The sequence below is a fragment of the Vulpes vulpes genome, chromosome X, assembly GCF_048418805.1.
Source record: "Vulpes vulpes isolate BD-2025 chromosome X, VulVul3, whole genome shotgun sequence".
Lineage (NCBI taxonomy): Eukaryota > Metazoa > Chordata > Mammalia > Carnivora > Canidae > Vulpes > Vulpes vulpes.
In genome coordinates this window covers 91,514,275-91,534,516 of record NC_132796.1, presented here as the reverse complement: position 1 = coordinate 91,534,516, position 20,242 = coordinate 91,514,275, and the positions used below count along the sequence as shown (strand labels likewise).

The 20,242-nt window shown below is 46.1% G+C and overlaps 1 protein-coding gene across 15 annotated transcripts in view; it reads right to left on the bottom strand.

Annotated features, from left to right (window-relative positions):
- Window positions 1–18,404, bottom strand: part of GRIA3 (glutamate ionotropic receptor AMPA type subunit 3) — a 281,453-nt gene extending 263,049 nt beyond the window's left edge. For 2 of the 15 annotated variants that reach the window (XM_072743731.1, XM_026017894.2), the window contains exons 1-3: window positions 17,256–17,763; window positions 16,880–17,006; window positions 15,578–15,736 (exon numbers count right to left, since the gene is read on the bottom strand). In XM_072743731.1, the coding sequence (XP_072599832.1) occupies window positions 15,578–15,736; window positions 16,880–16,988 (268 nt within the window). In that variant the 5' untranslated portion in view covers window positions 16,989–17,006; window positions 17,256–17,763. The other 13 variants (XM_072743737.1, XM_072743738.1, XR_011998189.1 and 10 more) reach the window with 13 other exon arrangements.
- Window positions 18,405–20,242: the final 1,838 nt, after the last annotated feature.

Sequence of the window (20,242 nt, the reverse complement as noted above, 5' to 3'; positions counted from 1 at the left end):
ATGCATATAATATTCGTAATTGTGACTAACGTTTATTGAGTGCCCACTATATACCAAGTACTTTCTTCATATGTTCTTGTTCAGTTTTTACCACCACTTTATGAGGTGGGTGCTACTATTTTCTCCATTTATCAGACAGAAAAACTGAGGCCTGGGGGTGGTGGTGAAGTGCCTCACCTATGGCTATCCCACCAGGAAGTGATGGGCCATGACTTGGGCCCAGACAGTCTGACTTCTAAGCACAACCACTACTGCTATACAACCTGTCTTGAGCTATTTAACACGTACCTTAAAAGAGGCTGGAAGGTCAAGCTCTGGCTTTGGCTGCCCTATCCAGGGGAGGAATAATGATGACTACAGAAAGGCCAAGGCAACTTATCAGTCAGCAAGTACTTATTAAGTATTTGCTGGGTGTTCAGACCTGTGCTAGGATGGAGATATTACAGGAGGCCAATGCGTATTATAAACCTCGGTGAATTGGGAATCTGGCTAAATGCATAAAATTGGGTAATGGTTATATAAAGTCATGGCATATATATGCCATAAAGTGACAGGATGTGACATAATAATTTATAAACATTAAATAAACAAATTTTTAGAGAACATTTAAAGACTCTGGAAAAACGCTCCCTATATAATACAAAGTAAAAAGGCAGGATACAAATCTCTACATATGATAAAACCCAGGTTTGGGGTGATTTTCTACTTTAGTTGGATGATTTTTCTTATCTATATTTTTGAAGTGTTTTTTTTTTTTACAATGAGTATGAATTAATTTTCCATTTTAATTTCTACAACTGTAACAAAATAACCTATGCTTTAAAAATCTAGTTGGGGTGATATGACTTACATACATAAAACAATTAGAGAAAAAAGAAAGATAGCAGCAAATGGGAATGTAATAAAACATGTGGTGTTGCTGTAGTACAACACTCTGCCAGTAAAGGTTTTACTTTTTTATTATTTTTTAAAGATTTTATTTATTTATTCATGAGAGACAGAGAGAGAGGCAGAGACATAAGCAGAGGGGGAGAAGCAGGCTCCTTGTGGGGAGCCTGATGCAAGACTCCATCCCAGGACCCCAGGATCACGATCTGAGCCAAAGGCAGATGCTCACCCACTAAGTCACCCAGTTGCCCTTGATTAAGGTTTTAAAACGTGGTGGAGGGACACCTGGGTGGCTCAGCAGTTAAGCGTCTGCCTTCAGCCCAGGGCGTGATCCTGGAGACCCGGGATCAAGTCCCACGTCGGGCTCCCTGCATGGAGCCTGCTTCTCCCTCTGCCTCTGCCTGTGTCTCTGCCTCTCTCTCTGTGTCTCTCATGAATAAATTAAATAAAATAAAATAAAAAATAAAACGTGGTGGAAAAGACCCCACTCTGGGAATCCAACCTTCTAGACCCTCATCTTGCTTCTGCCACTAGGGAGCTGCATGCATCGACTTTGGCAAATCTCTTCTCCTTCCTTGGCCTCATTATTCTTATCCACAAAATGAGGTAGCTGGACTAGAAGTACTTGCTCTATCTCCAACAGTCTGTGATCTATAACAGGCCTTCAAGACTTTGTTTTGCTCATTTGTGACTATAAATCAGAGGGTGGTAAAATGACAGGTTAACATTGGAGGCACTAAATAGAAGATACCATTATGTGTGGCCCCCGAAACTCATGCTTTACTGCATTTCTAATTCACTCACTGTGAATTCATTCTTCCTTTCTGTCATCTACTTAAAAAATACAAGGCTGTCATTATTTTCATATATAGCATCATGGAATAGCAGTCAAAGTTAAAACAAAAGGGATTATGTTGGGAAGACAATGTAGAGAAGTGCCAAGAGTTAGAAGACCTGCACTGTGGTCTCAGCTCAGCCATCCATTGGCTGTGTGACCCTGAGAAAGTCACCTAGCCTCTCTGTTCCTCAGTTTTCTCATCTGAGAGGGACAAAAGATCACTGATCCCTTGAGGCTGCATAGCAGTTGGCTCAGATAGGAAATGAGAAGAAGAGGTGATGCAGGCAGGGCAAGGGCACCCTGGGGTAGGAAGGAAAAAAACTGCTTTTGGTCATCACCCAGGTTTGGGCCTGCTGGAGACACCATGCTGGCAGATCAGCCCCAGAATACAAAGGAAGAGAGGGTAGGAAAAGGACTGCATGGCCCTGTGGTCCTCAGCAGGATCCTTTCTAGTGAGTCTGTGCTTGTGGAATTAGCTAGTTAACCTTTGCTCTGGGGAGAATGGAGGCTGATATGCTGGAAAATCACATTAGCAAAATTTCTCTTTTAACCTTTTCCATATCTCCTTCCTTTGCTATTTTTGGTCTGACTTAGGCAAGCAACATCAAAAGAAGAAAATCCATACACTCAAACTGATATGCTCTCAACTTCCATCCACACATCACCTTTAATTAAAAGAACTTGGAAAAATCACAGCTGGGAGAGCTCAACTGGCACCACATTCTTCCTTGTCTAAGTGGAGATTCCAGGATCCACTTTTCCACTCTCCACTCTCAACACGTGAAAATAGATTTTACATTTGATGAAAGGTTGTTCTTTCCTTCAAGCCAGCAAGTGCCAAGGTTATCGTATTACTATCCATGCTGCTTTCCTCCAAGCATATCTAGTTCAGATTTAAAAAAAATTAGAAGGGAGCATGTTCTTCTAGACAATTCCACTCAATGAAGGCATGATTGAACTTAGTGGTGTGTATGTGCTGGCTTTTGGGGTCATCAGGTCAATTCTTTCTCCTTTGCTTTGCCCCAAAGCAAATCCCTTATGCCTGAGGCAGCACTGTGAGTACTCCAAGGTGACCCCATCTGGCCTGGTTTCAGCTACAGACCCACAGAGGGTACACACTAGTTTGGAGGGCTTTAGGGATGGCTAGAGGTGAAAAGAATTTCTTCCAGTTTGGTTTTGACCAATTCTATTCCTCTCTTCCACTTACCAGTGGCCACAGTACTCCACGTTAATAACAGCTACCATTTATTGAACACTTACTATATGCTCGGCATCATGTTACATATTTTACATGGATGGTCTGAGTCAATCTTCACAACCGCTTTATAAATCAGTTACTACTATATTCATCTTTGTCTCGCAGGTGAGAAACTGAAGGCTCAGAGAGGTTCAGTCACTTGCCCCAGGTCACATGAGTAGTAAGAGACAAAGCCAAGATTCAAATGCAGGCAGTCCAATTTAGAGTCATCCTTTGTCCTCCAGTGGCTCCCAAACTAAGTAAGAGAAACGGCAGCCCCTGATTCCAGAGAGTTAGGTATGGGACCCAAGGGCCAGCAGTGAGCATACAAAGAGCTTGGCAGCTCTGGGTCTAATCCTCACAGTCTCAAGTTCTACAGGCAGCAGAGGGCACGATGGGGACAGGAAGAGTTGGGAGAGACAGGAGCCAGGAGGTTGAAGGACACCATGAGTGTCCTTGCACAAAGTGGACTGAACTCTTGGAAGAGGCTGTGGTATTTACTCAAAGGGTGGACTGGACTCAGAGATGTGCCAAAAGTGGGTCTCTGTGGAGCTGTCATCATCTGGATGGCAAGAGACTAAAAGGATTAGACTAAAAGGATTAGCGAATGCTTAGTGTCACCAGGCAGCAGGAAGGACTAGGGGAAGATGAATGCAATGTATGTGTGCCAGGGCACTGCCTGTTCTAGAAAAGAAAGGGCAGTACGGAGTGCCTGTCTCATCAGTCCCCTGGGCTCTTGTCTCTGGGACTTATGGAGAAATCACACTCCCTGGTGGGCCAACGGTGCCCAAGGAAATGAAGGGGCTTCCTGGAAGGCCTGGAGCAGTTCCTTGCTGCTTTTCCTTCCATAACTCATGTGGGCAGCCCCATGTCTGAGAGAGGCTCTAGGGCCTTGGTGAAGAGCCAGTCCCCTGGGAGCTTGGCCCAAGTGTTTTCGTCTGGATCAACCCTCAGAGAGACTTGTGGATGCCTCCTGCCTTTGGGAAGTCAGGGGGACTACTTGTGTTTGCATAATGTCTTGTCACAAAGGAACAGAAAGGATGATTCATTTTTGTGCTAGGAAATAGACGGAATAGGGATGAAGAAGACCATTTATTTGGGTAAGAAGACTCTAGGTCTTCCCTTGAACCCGTAGTCCTTAGATTATGCAGAAAACTGCATCTCTGAGTTCTTTGACCACAGAGTATATCTGAGTAGCTATTATCCCCAAGAGGCAAACTGGATGGGCAAATTTGGATGCGTGGGTGAGGGATGTAGAAGGTCATGGTGGTAGGCTGGTGATCTGAAAGAGTGCTGTGATGGTTTTTTTGGCAAGAAAAATAATCCTGGGTTTGGGGAAGAGCTGAGAGCTCCAGAAAGGCTCAGAGGGCAGCTGTTCAGGAAAGAAATCTGGTCTCTAAAGCGACAAGAGATTTTACTTTTCAAATGAAATGAGGTTTCTGTTTTTAGGACAAAAAGCTCAAAGGATTTTAAACTAATGATTATGTTGATAATAATAATATCCAATATGTGCCAGGCACTATTCTAAGTGCTTTATGTGGATTTGCAAATTGTCTCATTTTGTAACTCTCCACAACCCTATGAGGTGCAGACTATTACTATCCCCACTTTATAACTGGGAAATCTGAGGTACAATGAAGTGAAGTAAACTTGCCCCAAGCTCTCACAGCTAGTAAGTGGAAGAGGTGAGATGTGAGTAAGGATAAGCCACAACTGGCTAGAAGCACTGTCCGTTGGTTTTAAGGATTTAATAGTTTTGTCACAGTCTCCTAAAGCCAGAGAATAGATCCATATAAAGGGAAGTTTCTAGATGTAGATGAAGAACATGGGGGGCTTCATTTTGGATGGTCTTTCCTCAGAAACGAAGTGAGGTTAGAAGAGGAGGTGGTAGGGAGTAGACAAGAGGGAATGATAAGATGTCCAAAATGGAAGCCTCTTTAGAGATCATCCAGAAGAACCTTCCCATTTTACCAAAGATAAAAGCTTCAACCAGAGAACAGAGCGACTTGCCAGAGGTTGTCCAGATAGATCTCCCAATCCTGCTCCATTGTTCATTTCCCTATGCCCCTAATCCCCCTATAGTTTATACTGCATTCCAAGGCCATAAGAAATATGGTATCTCAAATGTTATATTTTCTGTAATTTACTTTGTAAGACTTCAACATAAATGGTGAGGCACAGATGTGGTTTATTTAGTTAGAATCTACACCCTGGCATGGAAGCGGGGGGGGGGGGGGGGAGGTCAGTTACCCTTACTGAGAAATACACAGTGCAGGGGTGGTTATCTAGCATCGAAAAATTCCAACCAAGAAGTGGTTCTACCAGCACTTTGGGTATCTTCATCTCTAATGAACACCAGACGCTTTTAAAATTAACATTAAAGTTCTCATCGGTGACCTCAGTGGTGTTCAATATATGTTGATTCGCTAGAAATATGGTACAGGTGTTCCCAAACTAGCAGAAAGAAGATATGAGGATCTAATAAACTCTATAGTGTTATCCCTTGGAAATGGCACCCTAGGCTTAATTTGTAAATAGTCCTGTGGGCAGCCACTAATGAGGATCCCTGGTTACCTGCAACCGGCCACTAGAATATTCTTTCTCTGCCCCAAGTGAACCTTCATGCTCTTGGAGCACCTGAAAGGAAAGACAGCTGGACTTGACTGAACCTACAGAACAGGCTGACCAATTATTTTTATGTCTACTTGCTATTATTTTAATGAGAAACAGTATTTTGTCCGAAGCTTACTTTTAAATCGGATAGTGAGGTTATGGGGAGAAGACCTATAGCCCACACTGTAACCATGGCGAGTACTGATATTCAACAAAATATACCTAATGATTTGAATGACCAAATTGCCTTAGGTCAATTTATACAGCTCCACACAACTAACTATGCGACTGTGCTTTGGACCTCACTCTAAAGTTAGTAAGCCTCTGTCTTGGGGTGTATGGGCAGCTCCCACCCTGGGGTGAACGTCAGTAGAGCCGCACTTGAGCCGGTGGCCTCTACTTTGTGGGCCTGGGATTTGCATTTACCAGACAGAATCTGAGAAGTTTCCCCTACAGTGTCCCCTAATAGTGCCTCTTCTGACCTGCTGAGCGCTTGTCATTAATGACCCCGTGCCAACATTCTGCTCTTGCTACACGCCTCAGCACTGCTGGGAGGAAGGCTGGTCAAGGTTAGTCAGTCATGAAAGGCCACTGGATATTCAATGTATGCACCCAGGACCACAAGTATGTGTACAGAGGCAAGAAAGTTCTGCCATATTGAGGTACGCTGATGGCCCACTAAGAGGAGAGGGTCAAATAGTTCTTTGGTGCAGAAGAGATTTTCTGATTTTCTCAGCACTTTTAACTACAAGTTAATAGACGTTCCCTCAACTAGTAACTTAGCTGCTAGAGGAAGGGGGGATAGTGTAGTGCAGAGGGCAGAGACTCACACCTGCCCCAAGTCCTGTTGCAGATGCTTTGTTTGCCCCACAGTGGTTTTTCAAAAAAATGGACTTGACTGTCTTCAGGTGAGGGGCATGGACTCTCCAGATGGCCACAAGTCCCACCACTCCACACCTGGCCCAATTTATGTGATCCATCTGAGCCTGTAATCACTTGAGATTTCAACCCCAGTTGAAATTGAGTTCAGGCTCTAGAGGCAGGAATATCCCAGCCAGAATCCTGGCCTCACTAATTAGCCAGCTGTATGACCTTGAGCTAGTTGCTTTATATTTTGAACCACCTCCGATTTCTCTTTTATAAAATGAAGATGAGAGTAATTCTTTTCTAGCAACATTGAGATGATTCCATGAGATAAGGCATGTTGTAGACTTAGTGCCATGTCTTCCACATAGTATGGGTTCAATGAATGATAGTTAATATTATTTCAGCCTTTCTTGGTAGCAAGGATGGCACAATGAATACCATATAAAGTGACTGCAGTACATCTGTTTTTTGACAAATGGGTTGGCATTTGCCATTACATCTAGTTTATGGCATGGTTAAGGACCAATCATTAGTTAACAAGCAAAGAAGAGAAGTATTGTCAAAAAAAAAATCATCACCTTGTCTCTACTTACCATTGCAAAAAGCAGTTTTGCTTTGTTTACCTCAAAGACTGACTTGAGGCTAGTCTTAGTTCTCTCAAGTCTTGGATTTCAGACCTGAGAGCCACTCACTAATGCTCTCATGGGCCAAAAGCACCCTGCTTGCTTACAGAAGTGACTTATGTGAAAGTGCCTGGTGCAATGCCTGGCGCTTAGTGGGTGCTCAACAAATGTTCAATCTAAATCCATAGATCTCTGTTTGCAGTACCAGGGCTAACTAAACTAGTGATTCCCAAAGTGAGTGTGCATTAGAATCATCCATAGAGCTTGTTTAAAAAAAAAAGGCCTATCCTTATATTTTCTGATTTAAAACATCTGGAATGTGACCTAGGAAATCATATGTTTAACAAACATCTCTGGTGATTCTGATGCAAATGGTCCAATTCAAGAAATACTATTTTAAACTAACCAACAAGTAGCTTTGGAGATAACAATGGAATATAAGAATATTTCAGACTCTGTAACAGGTTTTGGCTGACTGTAGGTATTGGCTGCCTTTCTACCTTAAATGTGTAAAGGTGTTCACCCACACAGAGACCCACACCCACATCCACACAATTACTCCTGGCAGGCTGGGTCCTGATCCCTTGCTGTCTCATTCGTTGCTGGTAGCCTGATCCCCTTCTGGGCAGCTGCAAGAATGAGGCCCATGTCACAATGAGTAATTGGTAAGGTAGATCAGCCAATCATGGATAATTGAAAGGGAACTAGTTTTGATTGCAACATTTTTAAAAAGGTTTAAAAAATCCGCAGCATCCCTCATCACAAACTGGTTTTACTTCCGAAAATATCCCACAGTAATTGCGGGGAATCTAGAGGCTGAGATCATCTGTTGCAGCAAACAACCATGCATGGAAGAGATGATATACCCCCCCACTATCAAAAGGGTGTGACTTGAAGGGTCAAAGACAACTAAAATCTTAGAGAAGAAACTCCCAGAATTTATCCTTGGAGAAAGTCAAATGCTGCCAAATAGGTGAAGTGTATTTGAGGAACCCCTCCTCATCTTCAAGAGTCTCCCAGTGCCCCGGATTGCCCACCATTCACTTTCTGGGGAAGGTGCCTTGTTTGGAGGCACTTACCTGTCTTGGAAAACCTCTAAGGATTCTGCAAGGTAATAGGTGGTAACTTGGTCAAAGAATTCTGGTTGAAATCTTAATGGCTGCTAATGACTTAACTCACTCACTTTCAGATAGTATGCTTGCATTTGAGCACAGGCCTTGACGTGCAGTAATACAAATAAATAAATTTGTGGAATTTCAGACTAATGGTAGATTGCCGTAGGGGGCAATATTTAGGGTAACGGGTGCCATTTGGCAGTTCTCGAATGACACTGGGTAAGCTTCTAAGGACTTCTCTGGCGAAGTCCTCAGCTCAGATATGTTCCAGAGTGACATTATTTCCCTCTCCTCCCGCCCTACCTCACAATGTGTTCTTGGCACCAGCCTTGAAAATGGAGTCGATTTTTCAGGTTGTTAGGGAACCAGACAGAATTTGAGTTGTGTTGTATTTCTTGATTCTCACCCCATTTAAGGGAAGTCAGACAGCTGAGGAGCAGATGCTACATGCCTCCTTCTGGCATGCCTTGACCCAGAGAAGCAAAGTGGAAAGACAGTTGCAACCGCATGCCAACCTTAACTCTCTCGGGCAGGTTGTTTCTAAAAGGGACATTTTGGGGTGTGGCAAGAAGCCAAGACTCTGTCATCCTGGCTCATGAGCCACCTCCTCTCTCAGCCTGCAATCCAGTCTCTTCCAAATCCCTACAAAAAGCAACCTTAAGGAGAAACTCTCATCAGACATCTAATCATGCCACCTACAGACATGGCTGAACCAGACACAGGGTTGCTGGGAATGTGATAGGGCCATCTTGGAGTCAGAATGAGCCAAATATATATATACATATATATATATCTCACAGAACCTTCTTTGGAAGGCAGAGAGATATAGATAGGTGTTAAGAGCTTGTCTGGGAGAGCCTTTGTCTTTGGTAATCACAGTCTCCCTGCTCTGGATTCTTTACTCAAAGTGGTTTGAGTACTGGCAGCATTGGCATCACCTCAGAGTTTGCTATCACCATGGAATTTGCTAGAAGTGCAAATTCTTGGACACTACCGCAGACCTACTGAATCTGGAACATCATTTTAACAAGATTCCCGGGTGATTGGTGTGCATGTAAAAGGTTGAGAGGTGCCGTTCTAGACTGAACCGTGTGCCATAGGGTGAAGGGGTCATTACCAGCTCCGTTTCCTCTCCTTATCCCTCCAGAGCTACCATTTAGTGTCTGTGAGGGGGGAGTGCTGCCTTGCAAACACTGCATTCTACATGCCATCTCAGGGAAAGGAAACTTTCCTACAAGACTTTCCAGCTTCCTCACCACCTTCCTCCTCTCCCATGACCTCCATCCCATGCCGGTGCCCATGGAAGCACCTTCAGATTCGACAACAGCCTCTTTTTTTCCCTTTTGGTGGTACATATGAAAAGTTTGCACTTTTTAAGAACATTTACTTGAGTATGGTTGACATGGGGGAAAAAAGTTGTACATATTTACCTCCTTCATAAAACGAATCCCTGTGATCTGTGGCTAATCCCCAAATCACCATCAAGTCCAAGTTCAGCACGGTGAAGCTGCACCTGCCCTGTGCCTTGGGCATGCTCACACCAAACCTACCATGTGCAGGTAGCTTTTTTTACTCTGGCTGCAGAGGTCTTTCATGACCAGGGCCAGCTGCTCTTTGGTTTTGGTAGAGTGAACAGCCACTCTGTGCATCATGTCCAGAAACATGCTCATTTGAGTATCTTTCTTTCCTTGAAATTGAGGCATTAGGGTTCTCATGGTCTTCGGTTTTAAAGCAAATATTCCCATTAGGTATACCAACCCTTTACCGGCCACTTTCAGCTAGGTTCGTGTATTATGTAAAATGCTGTCACCCCTAAAGTAGAGTGCAGGCCCTCAAGAAGATGGATCAAGAACAGGGATGTTCTGACAGAAAAGGAGCAGAAAAGTCCAGAATGGAGACCAGTGCCTAGGTAAGTTTATTTTGGCTGGGATACCCGAGTCAGGGGCCACTCAGAGACCAGCAAAAGGGCGGGCCTGGGCTGGGCAGGCAGAGCAGGAGGGGGAAATTATGGCAAGAGTAGTAGAAGTGTGAAAGAGGACAAATTCTGCCCGTGTTCACCTTTTGCCAAGGACTGACCCCTTTTGGGGGGCAGCTGCCCTAGCTCAAGGCTCAGCCCACACACAGGCTGAGGCTATTTGTGGCTCTACGTCTGGAGCCCAGACATTTCCTGAGCAGGGAGGGAGTTCCTTTTGCGTCTGCACAACACCCACACTCCTGCTGAAGAACACCCATCGCCCCCACCTTGGGTTTTAATTGCACCCTCCTGTGGACATTTTATCTAATTAGATCCAAAGTATCAAAGCCAAAGGAACACAGTCAAATGTTTAATGGGCCGGGTAAAGTATGCAGATAATATTCCTGGCCCGCAGAGAAGGTAGAAAGTTTTGTGAAAGGTCCTCCCAATCTGTTTGCAGTCTCAATCTAGGACGTTCAAAGTGAAATCATCTGAATAAGCATGTTCACTCCCCCAAAGTTAGGAATTCTCTCTTCTAAAATTCTGGCCCTCTCTGGAAATCCATGCTGTCTTTTAATCCTTTAACCCTCTGTATAAAAATGACAAATCTCCTCTCCACAAAGGAGACTGACAACACCGCCTCCGGAGCTTTATTTATTTTCCAGCCCGTTACAATGAAACCAGCCAATCACCTCTGACTACCCATAATAATGACATTTCAAAATAAATCCAACCGGGAGCCCGAAACCAGAGGATAAAGCTCTCAAGCAGCCCCCACTCTTCTCATTCCATCTTGGGGAGGAGGGAGGAAAAAAGCTGAATTACAGAAACCTCGGATAGGGGTCGAAGTGGGGAAGGTGGGAAACTCATTTCATTTCAGGGAAAAAAAGTTAAAATTGCGGAGAGGAAGAAAACCCCCGTGGCTCACTTGGCTGTCAGCGCCGGGAGAGAACAATAGTTTTCTTTGTGCCTTCCCCCTCAAACCCTTCCAGGCCAGCCAGCCCCCGCCCCCACTTAGGAGAGCAACAGGAAGCTGCCTTCTAGGGGAGGCAGTACACTTCGCTAGAAGCTCACCTTTACAGCCTGCTGATTGCCATCTATTTTTATGGCCCAAATGAACAGCATCACCTTCCTGCCTCCTCTCCACATAAAAAATAGATTTCAAAAACCCATAATAAACCTTGTGAGAAGGTCACTTAAGTCTTTGACTGGCACCACGGAAGCAACCTCTTCGTGCTTCAGTGGGCTCAGCCAGCTGGCCAGAGGGGCAGCTTGGTTATGCTGACCAAGATAAGGAAGATCTGTTGGAGGGCAGGAGCAGTGATGCTGCAGGTCTTCCCCTTGGTTCCGAAGACTACATGGCAAATAGCAACACAAAAACAAAACAAAGCCCACCAAAGAGCAGATAATCAGATCAGGGGAGACATCTCCTTCGGAAATGGACCTAAACAGTTAAATGGATCCTGGCAATTAGAATAATTAGATAATTAGATTGTGACTCCGTGGGCAAAGAGATGGAAACCTGTCTCAGCTAAGTACACTTGGTAGCAAAATGCGCACACTTATAAAAGGAGCATGCTTCTCGGCAGGTATATTTCACGGGGCTCCGGGAAAAAAAAATTAATGGAATAAAAATGTGCAGCTGATGAGTTAGATTTAGGCAGCCAAAGGGATTTTGCCTGGGGCTCCATTAGAGCCTGCACTCCTAAGTCCCACCATCACCACTGCGCCTCCATCAACAGATTTTTATTTAAGCTAACGCGTTTAGAGCACAATTCCGTGGTGAATAACCTTTAAGGTTACATTTGCCTTTTCCTTGCTTCTTGCAAACAGTGCGTAATCCACGAGCACATTTGTTGGCTGTAAAGGTGTACAACAGCAATTTTTGCAATGACAGTGCGGAGAGGGAATATGAGATCTGTGTGCTAATGAGCTGACACTGCAGAGGCTGGGGCGATGTAGTGTGGAGTGCACTACAAGTGCACAGCAGCAAGACATAGGAGGGGACTTCAAGGGAATCGGAGGTGGCTCTCAGGAACCAGGGCAGCAAAGCCACGCAAATGAGACCTGGCCCTCCCTTGGTGTTTCCACCTCCCCCAAAGCCTGAGGACGATAAGATTTGGTTTTTAAACAGACACGTAACTTAAAACATGTGTGTACGTCTCTTTTTACACACACTGATTGTGTGTGTGAACGCATGTATCCTGAAACCATAATAGTCACGCCGTCCTCCTTTCTGGGGTCATCTAGTTAAACTGAAAAGTAAGACAGCAAGCTCAATTAATTCCTATGAAATAGGAACATGTGCTCCAAATCAGATGAGTCTCTTCAATAAACTACAATTTACCTCTGAACTGAGATCCCAAATGAACCACCTTTCAAAGCCAAAGAGGCTTTTATTGGCCTCTTAAGACACAGAACGAAGTTGGAGTCTGTCTCAGGTAAACCTCTTGGGGGTGGTGAAAAAAAAAAAAAAGGAAAAGGAAGAAAAGAAAAGGTTGCTGGTGAAGAAGAGTCTTTAAATAAGTGCTGCCTGGGATTCATTGCAAGGAAACCTTCTAAATACTTTGGGGGAGGAATGTGCAGGGAGAGCCAGCGGAGAGAAGGTACCCACACAGAAAACATTAGCCTTTGTTTATTCTTCCGAGTTTGTTTACCTGCATACCTAGGCCCTGGATTGCGATGTAAGGAATATTCTGGGAAGAAATCGATTCTAGGGTTAGGATAGGCTGAAAAACTAGGAATTCTAAATGGAGACAGGGAAAAGTTTCTTTAATTTTTGCCATCCTGTTCCAGACTGAACCAGATAGGAGAGGTGGGTGACCAGATTTGGACTCGTCAGGGATTTTCTCCAGTTCTCCCTAGGTCTCCAGGAAGGGGCAGGACAGAGGATCCAAGGGTTTCTTCTCTGCACAACAGTGCAATCAGTTGGAAGAATGGAACCTGGGGTCACCTGCCAGGCTTCAGTCCTGAACTAGTATTGTTACGCCAGCATCTGAGATATATGATCTCTACTTCTCTGAGAAAAAGAACCATTAAGGTGGGGTGTGTGTGTGTGTGGGGGGGAGGAGGATGAGATACACCTCCAGGGCTTCCATGGCCCCTTGAAACACTTGTTTTCTGCATTCTGAGACTATCAGACTGTGGTCGGACCAGTCATCTTTCTCATACTAAGCTTCTAGGCAGCAGCTGCCCGGAGACAGCTTTGAGATCTGGCCCCCATTCAATGATTGTGACATTCAGAGAGGAACTGTTTCGGGGACCAAAGATGATAGCTTTCCTCCTCTGTCTTCTGAGCTGTAAAGTCTGAGAGTGCAACAGGCAGCTGGGTACACATCACTGGTTTCTGGATATTTCTACCATGTGTGTCTTTGTGTGCATATATGTGCATTTGGCATAACTAAGAGCAAGGTCACTTTGTTGTTTTGTCTTTCGTGTTGCCCAGCGAGCCACACCCATTATCTTACACTTTCAAGCCCCCGACCATAACCTAGCTTTGTAAGCTTTTAAACAGAAGTGCCATGAATTTGGGGTGTGGGGGCTGATCAATTTCTTTTCCTATCTCATTGTTGTTCCTTTATTGCCCTGGGAGGTTAAGACATTAAGGCAACTCAATTGTTCTCAAACTTGAGCTTTTCACAGGGCAAGGATCATTTCCTTAGTGCTACTTGGTAGGGTTCCGAGAGCCCTTGGCAGGTGGGTGTCAATCTGATTTGACCATAGAAAAACAGGACCAAAGACCTTGTAAATCAATCATTCCTAAGAAGTCAACTGGCACTCTTATCCCAGTCCCCATCGGTGGAAAGACACTAAAGTGAGGTGAAATAAATATTATTCATTATTATTAACAAATCCTGCTAGTTTTATGTATTTGGTTTTAAATCTGTTCTAATTGATACTTAGGAAGCTGCATTTGAGATTCAGCCTCTTGACAAGATCACAGTGCTGCAGGATTAAGAGTCAGATGTGTGTTGTAAGTGCTGTAGCGACAGGCTGGGATTACTGAAATAAGATGCAAAGTATAGACAGACATTTTGTAACTTTCACACTTAGCTGGAATTAATAAGTTCCTATTTTTGTCAATGTCGGAAAGCCAATGAATGTCAAATACAGAGTATCTCTGAACATGTTCATATAAGGATCTGTACCTTCAGCTAAAATTTTCTTAAACCTGCTAAGTGTCACATTTCTTGCGAAGTACTTCACCCCCATCCCCTTGACCTAAGTCTTCAAATCCAAGGAGCCTGTGCCCTTGGTGACCCTTTCAACGGTTATTGAAAGTCACATATCCTTTGCCGCGGAAGAATTTGAAGGAAGTTATATCCAAAGTTTCACCCAATGAAACATAAATATCATTTCTCCCTTGAAACAAAATCAAAAAAACCCCAAATGCCAAACTACACCAGCCAAAACAGCAAAACATATTTATGCCATCATTAGCCTCATTGTGAGAACTTTTAGTAAAATAAGCTTAGATGAAGAATTACCGGTCTTTCTCATAAAACAATCCATTCAAGAAAAACCTGTGTCCAACAGGCTATTGGTCATTTGGGTTCCCATGGTTTTACTTCTCAAAATGTCCCCTTTCCAGAGGAACAATCACAGAGCACAACTAGGTATTTCAGAAATGGCTTTGGGGCTGATGAAATTCCTCCCTTCTGATATTCAGGTTTTCTGCTGCAAGCTGTCCCCCCCTCCTTTTGCTCCTTAGGACTGTGTGGTCCTTAAGAATCAGGAGGGCGAACAATACTAGGGGAGGCAGAAGTAGCTTCCCAAACAGTAATCTGAGCTCTGTCTTTTCCTTCCCTTCAGTTTGCCAGGCGTTCATCACTTGTAATGAGTTTGTTGTCTTATCAATTCCTATCAGAGCTCTCTCAGTAATAAAGGTGATATTATAGGACAGAAAGAGGCCAGGGAACCCAGCCTGATCTGTGCCTCAAGGTCACTTCTTTGCAGAATTTCTCATATTTGCCTCCTAAATATTAGGCGATTGTCAAATTCAGCTCATTCCTACAACCAGGAGCGAGCTTTAACAGTCAAGTAATGTACATCCTGAATTGACTCAATCAAGAGGTTTCTTTTTTTTTTTCATCCCATCTGAAGAAATTTCCCTGAACAACCATGCTATTTTTTCTTTCTTTTTTTTTTTCCAGCCAAAAGAGGAGTGTGGGGGGGAGGGAACGCCAGTTTAGCAAGGAGGAAAATAAAACTTTTGCATCTAACATTATTCACAACAGAGTTTTGTGCACTGCCTTAAGTCCCTCGGCAGGATCCTACGTAGCTGATTTATGTCGCATGAAACCTGGATTGACTAGAACCCCTAAAATGTCTAATGAGGCAATCACTGCCCCCCCCCAGCACACAGGCAGAGCCTAAGTCCCACAAGCAAAATGCAAATGAGCTCCCCAAGGTCCCAAAGGGAGGAAAAGCAGATCTACTTACAAGCATTAGTCACAGAAAAACTATTGGAAGAATCCAAGTGATCTACGTGGTAATTCAAATGGAAGGGCTTCTCCGTGGTGTTCTGGTTGGTGTTGTATAACTGCACGGCAAAGCGGAAAGCGCTGTGCTCCTGCACCGTGTTTCTCATGAAAAGTCCACCTAGAAGCAAAAGGAACCGAGATTTGGCTCACGTCCCCCCCCAAGCACCGGCTACAAACTGGGGGGCACTATAGACAGGGGATATCTCTCAACGGCACTGGGGGGTGCGGTGATTATTGATTTTCAACCTGAGTGTCTTTCTAGACTCTTTGTGAACTCCAATTTTGGCCAAGAGAAATCTGGTTTTCCTCCTGAGCGAGGAGGAAGAGGCCGGAGAGAAGGGGGAAAGGGGAAGAGGGGGCTGCTTTGGGGTAGGACGATGGCAGCAAGCGCAGGACTTGCTTCTTTCTCCGGCAGTAGCTTCCTCTCTACTTCTACCCCCCCCCCCCCCAACCCGACGCCCATGTCCACAGGCTGGTTCATCTTTTCCTGGTGCAAAGGGAAGGGCTGGGAAGAAAAAGCATTCCATTCCCCCTGCTGCCCCATCCTGCGCCCGGTAGCCATCCCCCATCCCTCGGACAATACGGGGGTTTGGTTCAGCAACGGCACCGATTCTAACTTCTCGACTTCTAAATAGGAGCCAGAAGCTGAGAGAACTCTCTGCCAGCGCCCGGGAGCCGGGCTCCAGACCCACACAGCGGCGATTCCTGAATCCGTGGTCTGCGTGACTTCGCCGCCGGCTCCTTGCCTCACCCCCGCCTCCCACCCCATCGGCCACCCGCCCCGGCTGCCGCCCGGGTCTGGGGGATCCAGGGTGGGCTTCCTGCTCCCCCGGCTCTAGCCGGTCTCCCGCAGACGGACACGCGGGACGGGGCGCCCTGGCGCGGCCAGACAGGCGGCATCACCCCGGGACAACTTGCAGCCGCGGCACGCACGCCATGGCAAAGTCCAGAGCAGCGAGCCGAGAAGCCGCGACTCTTCGCCCCTTTGCAGCCTCCGGCCTCCCGCATGCGTCCCCGGCTCGGAAAACCGGGCCCCCCACCGCTCCCACCCCGGCCCCAGGAGACCCCTCTCCGGTCCCCGCCGCTCCCCAGCGCAGCCGGCTCCCTAGGGCTCGGCTCCCCGCCGTTGCTGCCTGCTCCCCGTCCCCGGTCCCCCGCCCAGGCCACGCAGGATGGGGACCCGCGGCCGCAGCAGCCCCGCCAGGGCAGCGGTCTCCGGCGCAGGGGAGCCCGGCCCGACCGGCTGCTCGCTCGCGCTTACCTATGCTGATGGTGTTGGGGAATCCTCCGTGAGAATGACCCAAAAGCCCCAGGACTAAAAGGAAGACCGCCCGGAGCACGTTTTGCCCCATTTTCTTCTGCCTGGCCATGCTACGCCTAAAACGAAGCTGACAAGAGCATGGGCGCAACTCAGGAGTCGTCAAAATAATAATAGAAAAAGAAAAAGAATTCGCCGGCTCTTACACCCCCTCCCCTCAACTTGCTCTCTCTCGCTCACTCTTCCTTTCCACCCCACACTAGTCCTCCTCCTCCACCGCCTCCTCTCTCTCTCTCTCTCTCTCTCTCTCTCTCTCAATCTCTGTCTCCCTTTCTTGCTCCCTCTCCAGGCTCTCTCACACCCCCTCCCCGCCCCCCACCTCACTTCTGTCTTCACACCAATCTGGAAGGCGGGTTCATTGGCTGCAAGCTCGGTTCGCCAAAGCGATCTCTCTCCCTATCACTACGAGAGACAGAATGAGAGAGAGAGAGAGAGAGAGAGAGAGAGAGAGAGAGAGAATAAAAACCTAAAACACCGAACAAAACAAAAAAGACAAAACACCGAGAAACAAAACAAACAAAAAACCCCGAAGAAACAAAAGAGAGAGAGAGAGAGCAAGCGAGCGAGACAGACAGAAAGAAATTATAAAGAATATCCGAGACTTCTTCCCCCAGAAGATGGTGGGTCTAAAGAGGGGAAAAAGAAGGAAAGAGCGAAAAGGCTCAGCGCCGGTGAATTGGGCTCTTCCAATTGGGCCGGTAGGGGGATATTGATCAAAGTTGATCTGACGTGGAATTAAAGCCGCACACCGCTTAGCTCCACTGCAAACTGCAGCCCCGGACTGCAAAGCCTCGGCGCTGGCGTTTGTCAACACCGGAGATGGGATCGATAGAAATACACTAGTCTTCACGTGGACTAGCCTTTCACGCGGCAACTGGCCCTTTAAAAAACAGAAAGAAAAGCTGCATTGCCTCTGCGTTTGTGTGTCTGTCTTAAAGAAGGGGGGTCCTGGGGGGGCGGTTAGCGGTTACTCCGGAGTCTTTGTAGAGACTCGGAGAAGCTGTTCCCATCACAATGCGCCCGAAGATGCTGCGCATGCCTGGTCTCTGCCGCTCAGTTTTTACAGCAGAGATCCGAGGGCAAGTGAACAACCCCCCCCCCCCCCCGCCCCGCAACCCCACGGCTCTGGGAGGCCAGTACCTCCCCTTACCCAAGTGCGGAGCCGGGCTGTGGCGGGGAGCCGGCGGTGATGGGCGGCGTGGGGCTGTTTGGGAGGGCGAAGAAAAGTATGTGCGTGGAAGTGGTAACTAAAAGGTTAATGAAAAGGACGCTCAGTCCCACCGGCAGACGAAGGAGGAGAGGGGTGTGGGAATGTGCTGGGATAAGGGTGGGGATCGAAAGTTAAGGTAGGAGGAAACTGTCCCTAGCTGCTTTGCTCCCTTGCTGGAGCGTCTGGACAAAGCAGCCTGGGCCCCTGACTGATGACCCCAGAGGCAATCAATTCTGCCCGGGGCCTCTTTTATTTCCTGTTCTAAGGGGAGGAAAGAACCTTCCAAGACGGGCAGTGCGGCCTGGATCTCCGTTGGGGGATGGTCGCCTCCACAAGAACCTGTATGGGGTGATAGACTCTTCTCCCTAGCCCCTTTCTCGGGTGGTGGGGAAAAAAGAAGCTTCCTTATCTCCCAAGTCTTTCACTCCTCCCCCAGCTACTCAGTAAGAGACAAGGTTTATTCCTCTCCATGCCAGCTACTCGGCTCCTCATATCCTCTCCTCCTGGTCTATGGGAAAAATGAATTTTTCCTGCCAGTGTACAGGAAAGTGGTCTACATGGGGCAGGGGCCCAACTGATCCACCAGTTACTCTAGAACTTTGGATTTGGCATGACACAAATTGGAGCCTGGAATAGAAAGTTTCCAAACCCTCCAGCAAACAGAAAAAGGGTTCTAGGCTCTCCTCAATTTTATATCCATTCTGATAATGCAAAATCTCTTTCTATCCCACCACTCATGGAAATCTTTTATCTCCATGTGGGTAGTCCATGGCTAGGAATGAGGGAGAAACCTGGATGTCACAGGAGACTGAATTTGCAAGTGGCTGGAGCATTAGGGCAAAGGACTTGGCAGACTAGGTTGGCCACCCCCTGAGAAGTGTTGAGAGTGACATAGCATGGTTCAGGAATATAGGCTTAGGAGACAAGACTCAGTTCAAGACTGTATTCTATTACATATAGGCAGTGTGTGACCTTGAGCAACTTTCTTCATCTGAACTCCAGTTTTCTCATCTGCAAAATGGGAATATTACTACTTTCCCTATAAAGTGGTTGTGGTTTAAATACGGATCAAATAAAATAGTGGATGCAAAAGCATCTAATTCAGTGCCTGACTCACAGAAGAATCAATAAATGTTAATTTCCAAAATCCCTTCCCTCTTTCTGACCTTTTAAAAGCGCCCCTTCTCCCCTCATGCTGTCAGCCTCCCCTTTCTCCACCAGCCCCAGACCTCAGACTCTGCTGCCAAGTCTTTGCCAGTGTTCCATCAAAATCTTCCCATCAGGGTACCTCACGAGCCCTAGAGACAGGAGAAAATCTGGTAGATGAATCTTTACTAAGGTTCTAATGGCGGCAGTGACAATTTGATATGAAAAATGACATTTAGAGAACCTCGACTCTGTGCCAGGCACTACATGGCCCTCCTTTTAGATAACATAATTGCATTGTAATAGGAGCCTTCAGGGCCTTGACCCAAAGGAATAACTCTAATGAAGAGTTTCAGTTTTGATTTCAGGTGGGGAGACACTAGACACTCATTTTGGATGGAGGGGGATGGCTTTCAGCACATCTCACTTCATTCCTGAAAGCATCCAGGTCCCCATCCATGCTTGGCTAGCCATTAGAAAAGGTGAATGAAGAGACATGTGGCCATCTTCACTGTCAGTTGGCTTGAAGAGTAATGGGGTGGATCAGAAACCAAAGATGAGAGGAAGAAAGGCATTTCAATGCCTCTGCACTTGAAAATCCTCCATTGGATTCATCCCTGTAAATGGCATCTATCCTTCCCATTTTCATTCTCCCCTGCCCACTACCTGTTCTCCTCTCTTTTATCTGCTGCCACTTTTTTTTTTTTTAACTTTTAGCTGTCAGTGGCAGCTGTTGGCAGAATTGGATTAGTCCCATCTGAGCCAGCAGGGACACAGTGGTGAACTAGGCATATTGCTGTTGGTTGAAAAGTCCGTATAATACATGCAAATTCTTTTGCATTCAATCCCTCACGCAAGAAAGCAATGAGATGCTTTTTGAACTTCAGCTTTGTTTTTCCAATGAAGAGCCAGAGATTGTACTAGCAGCATCAGAGCTGCCAGAAGTTGCC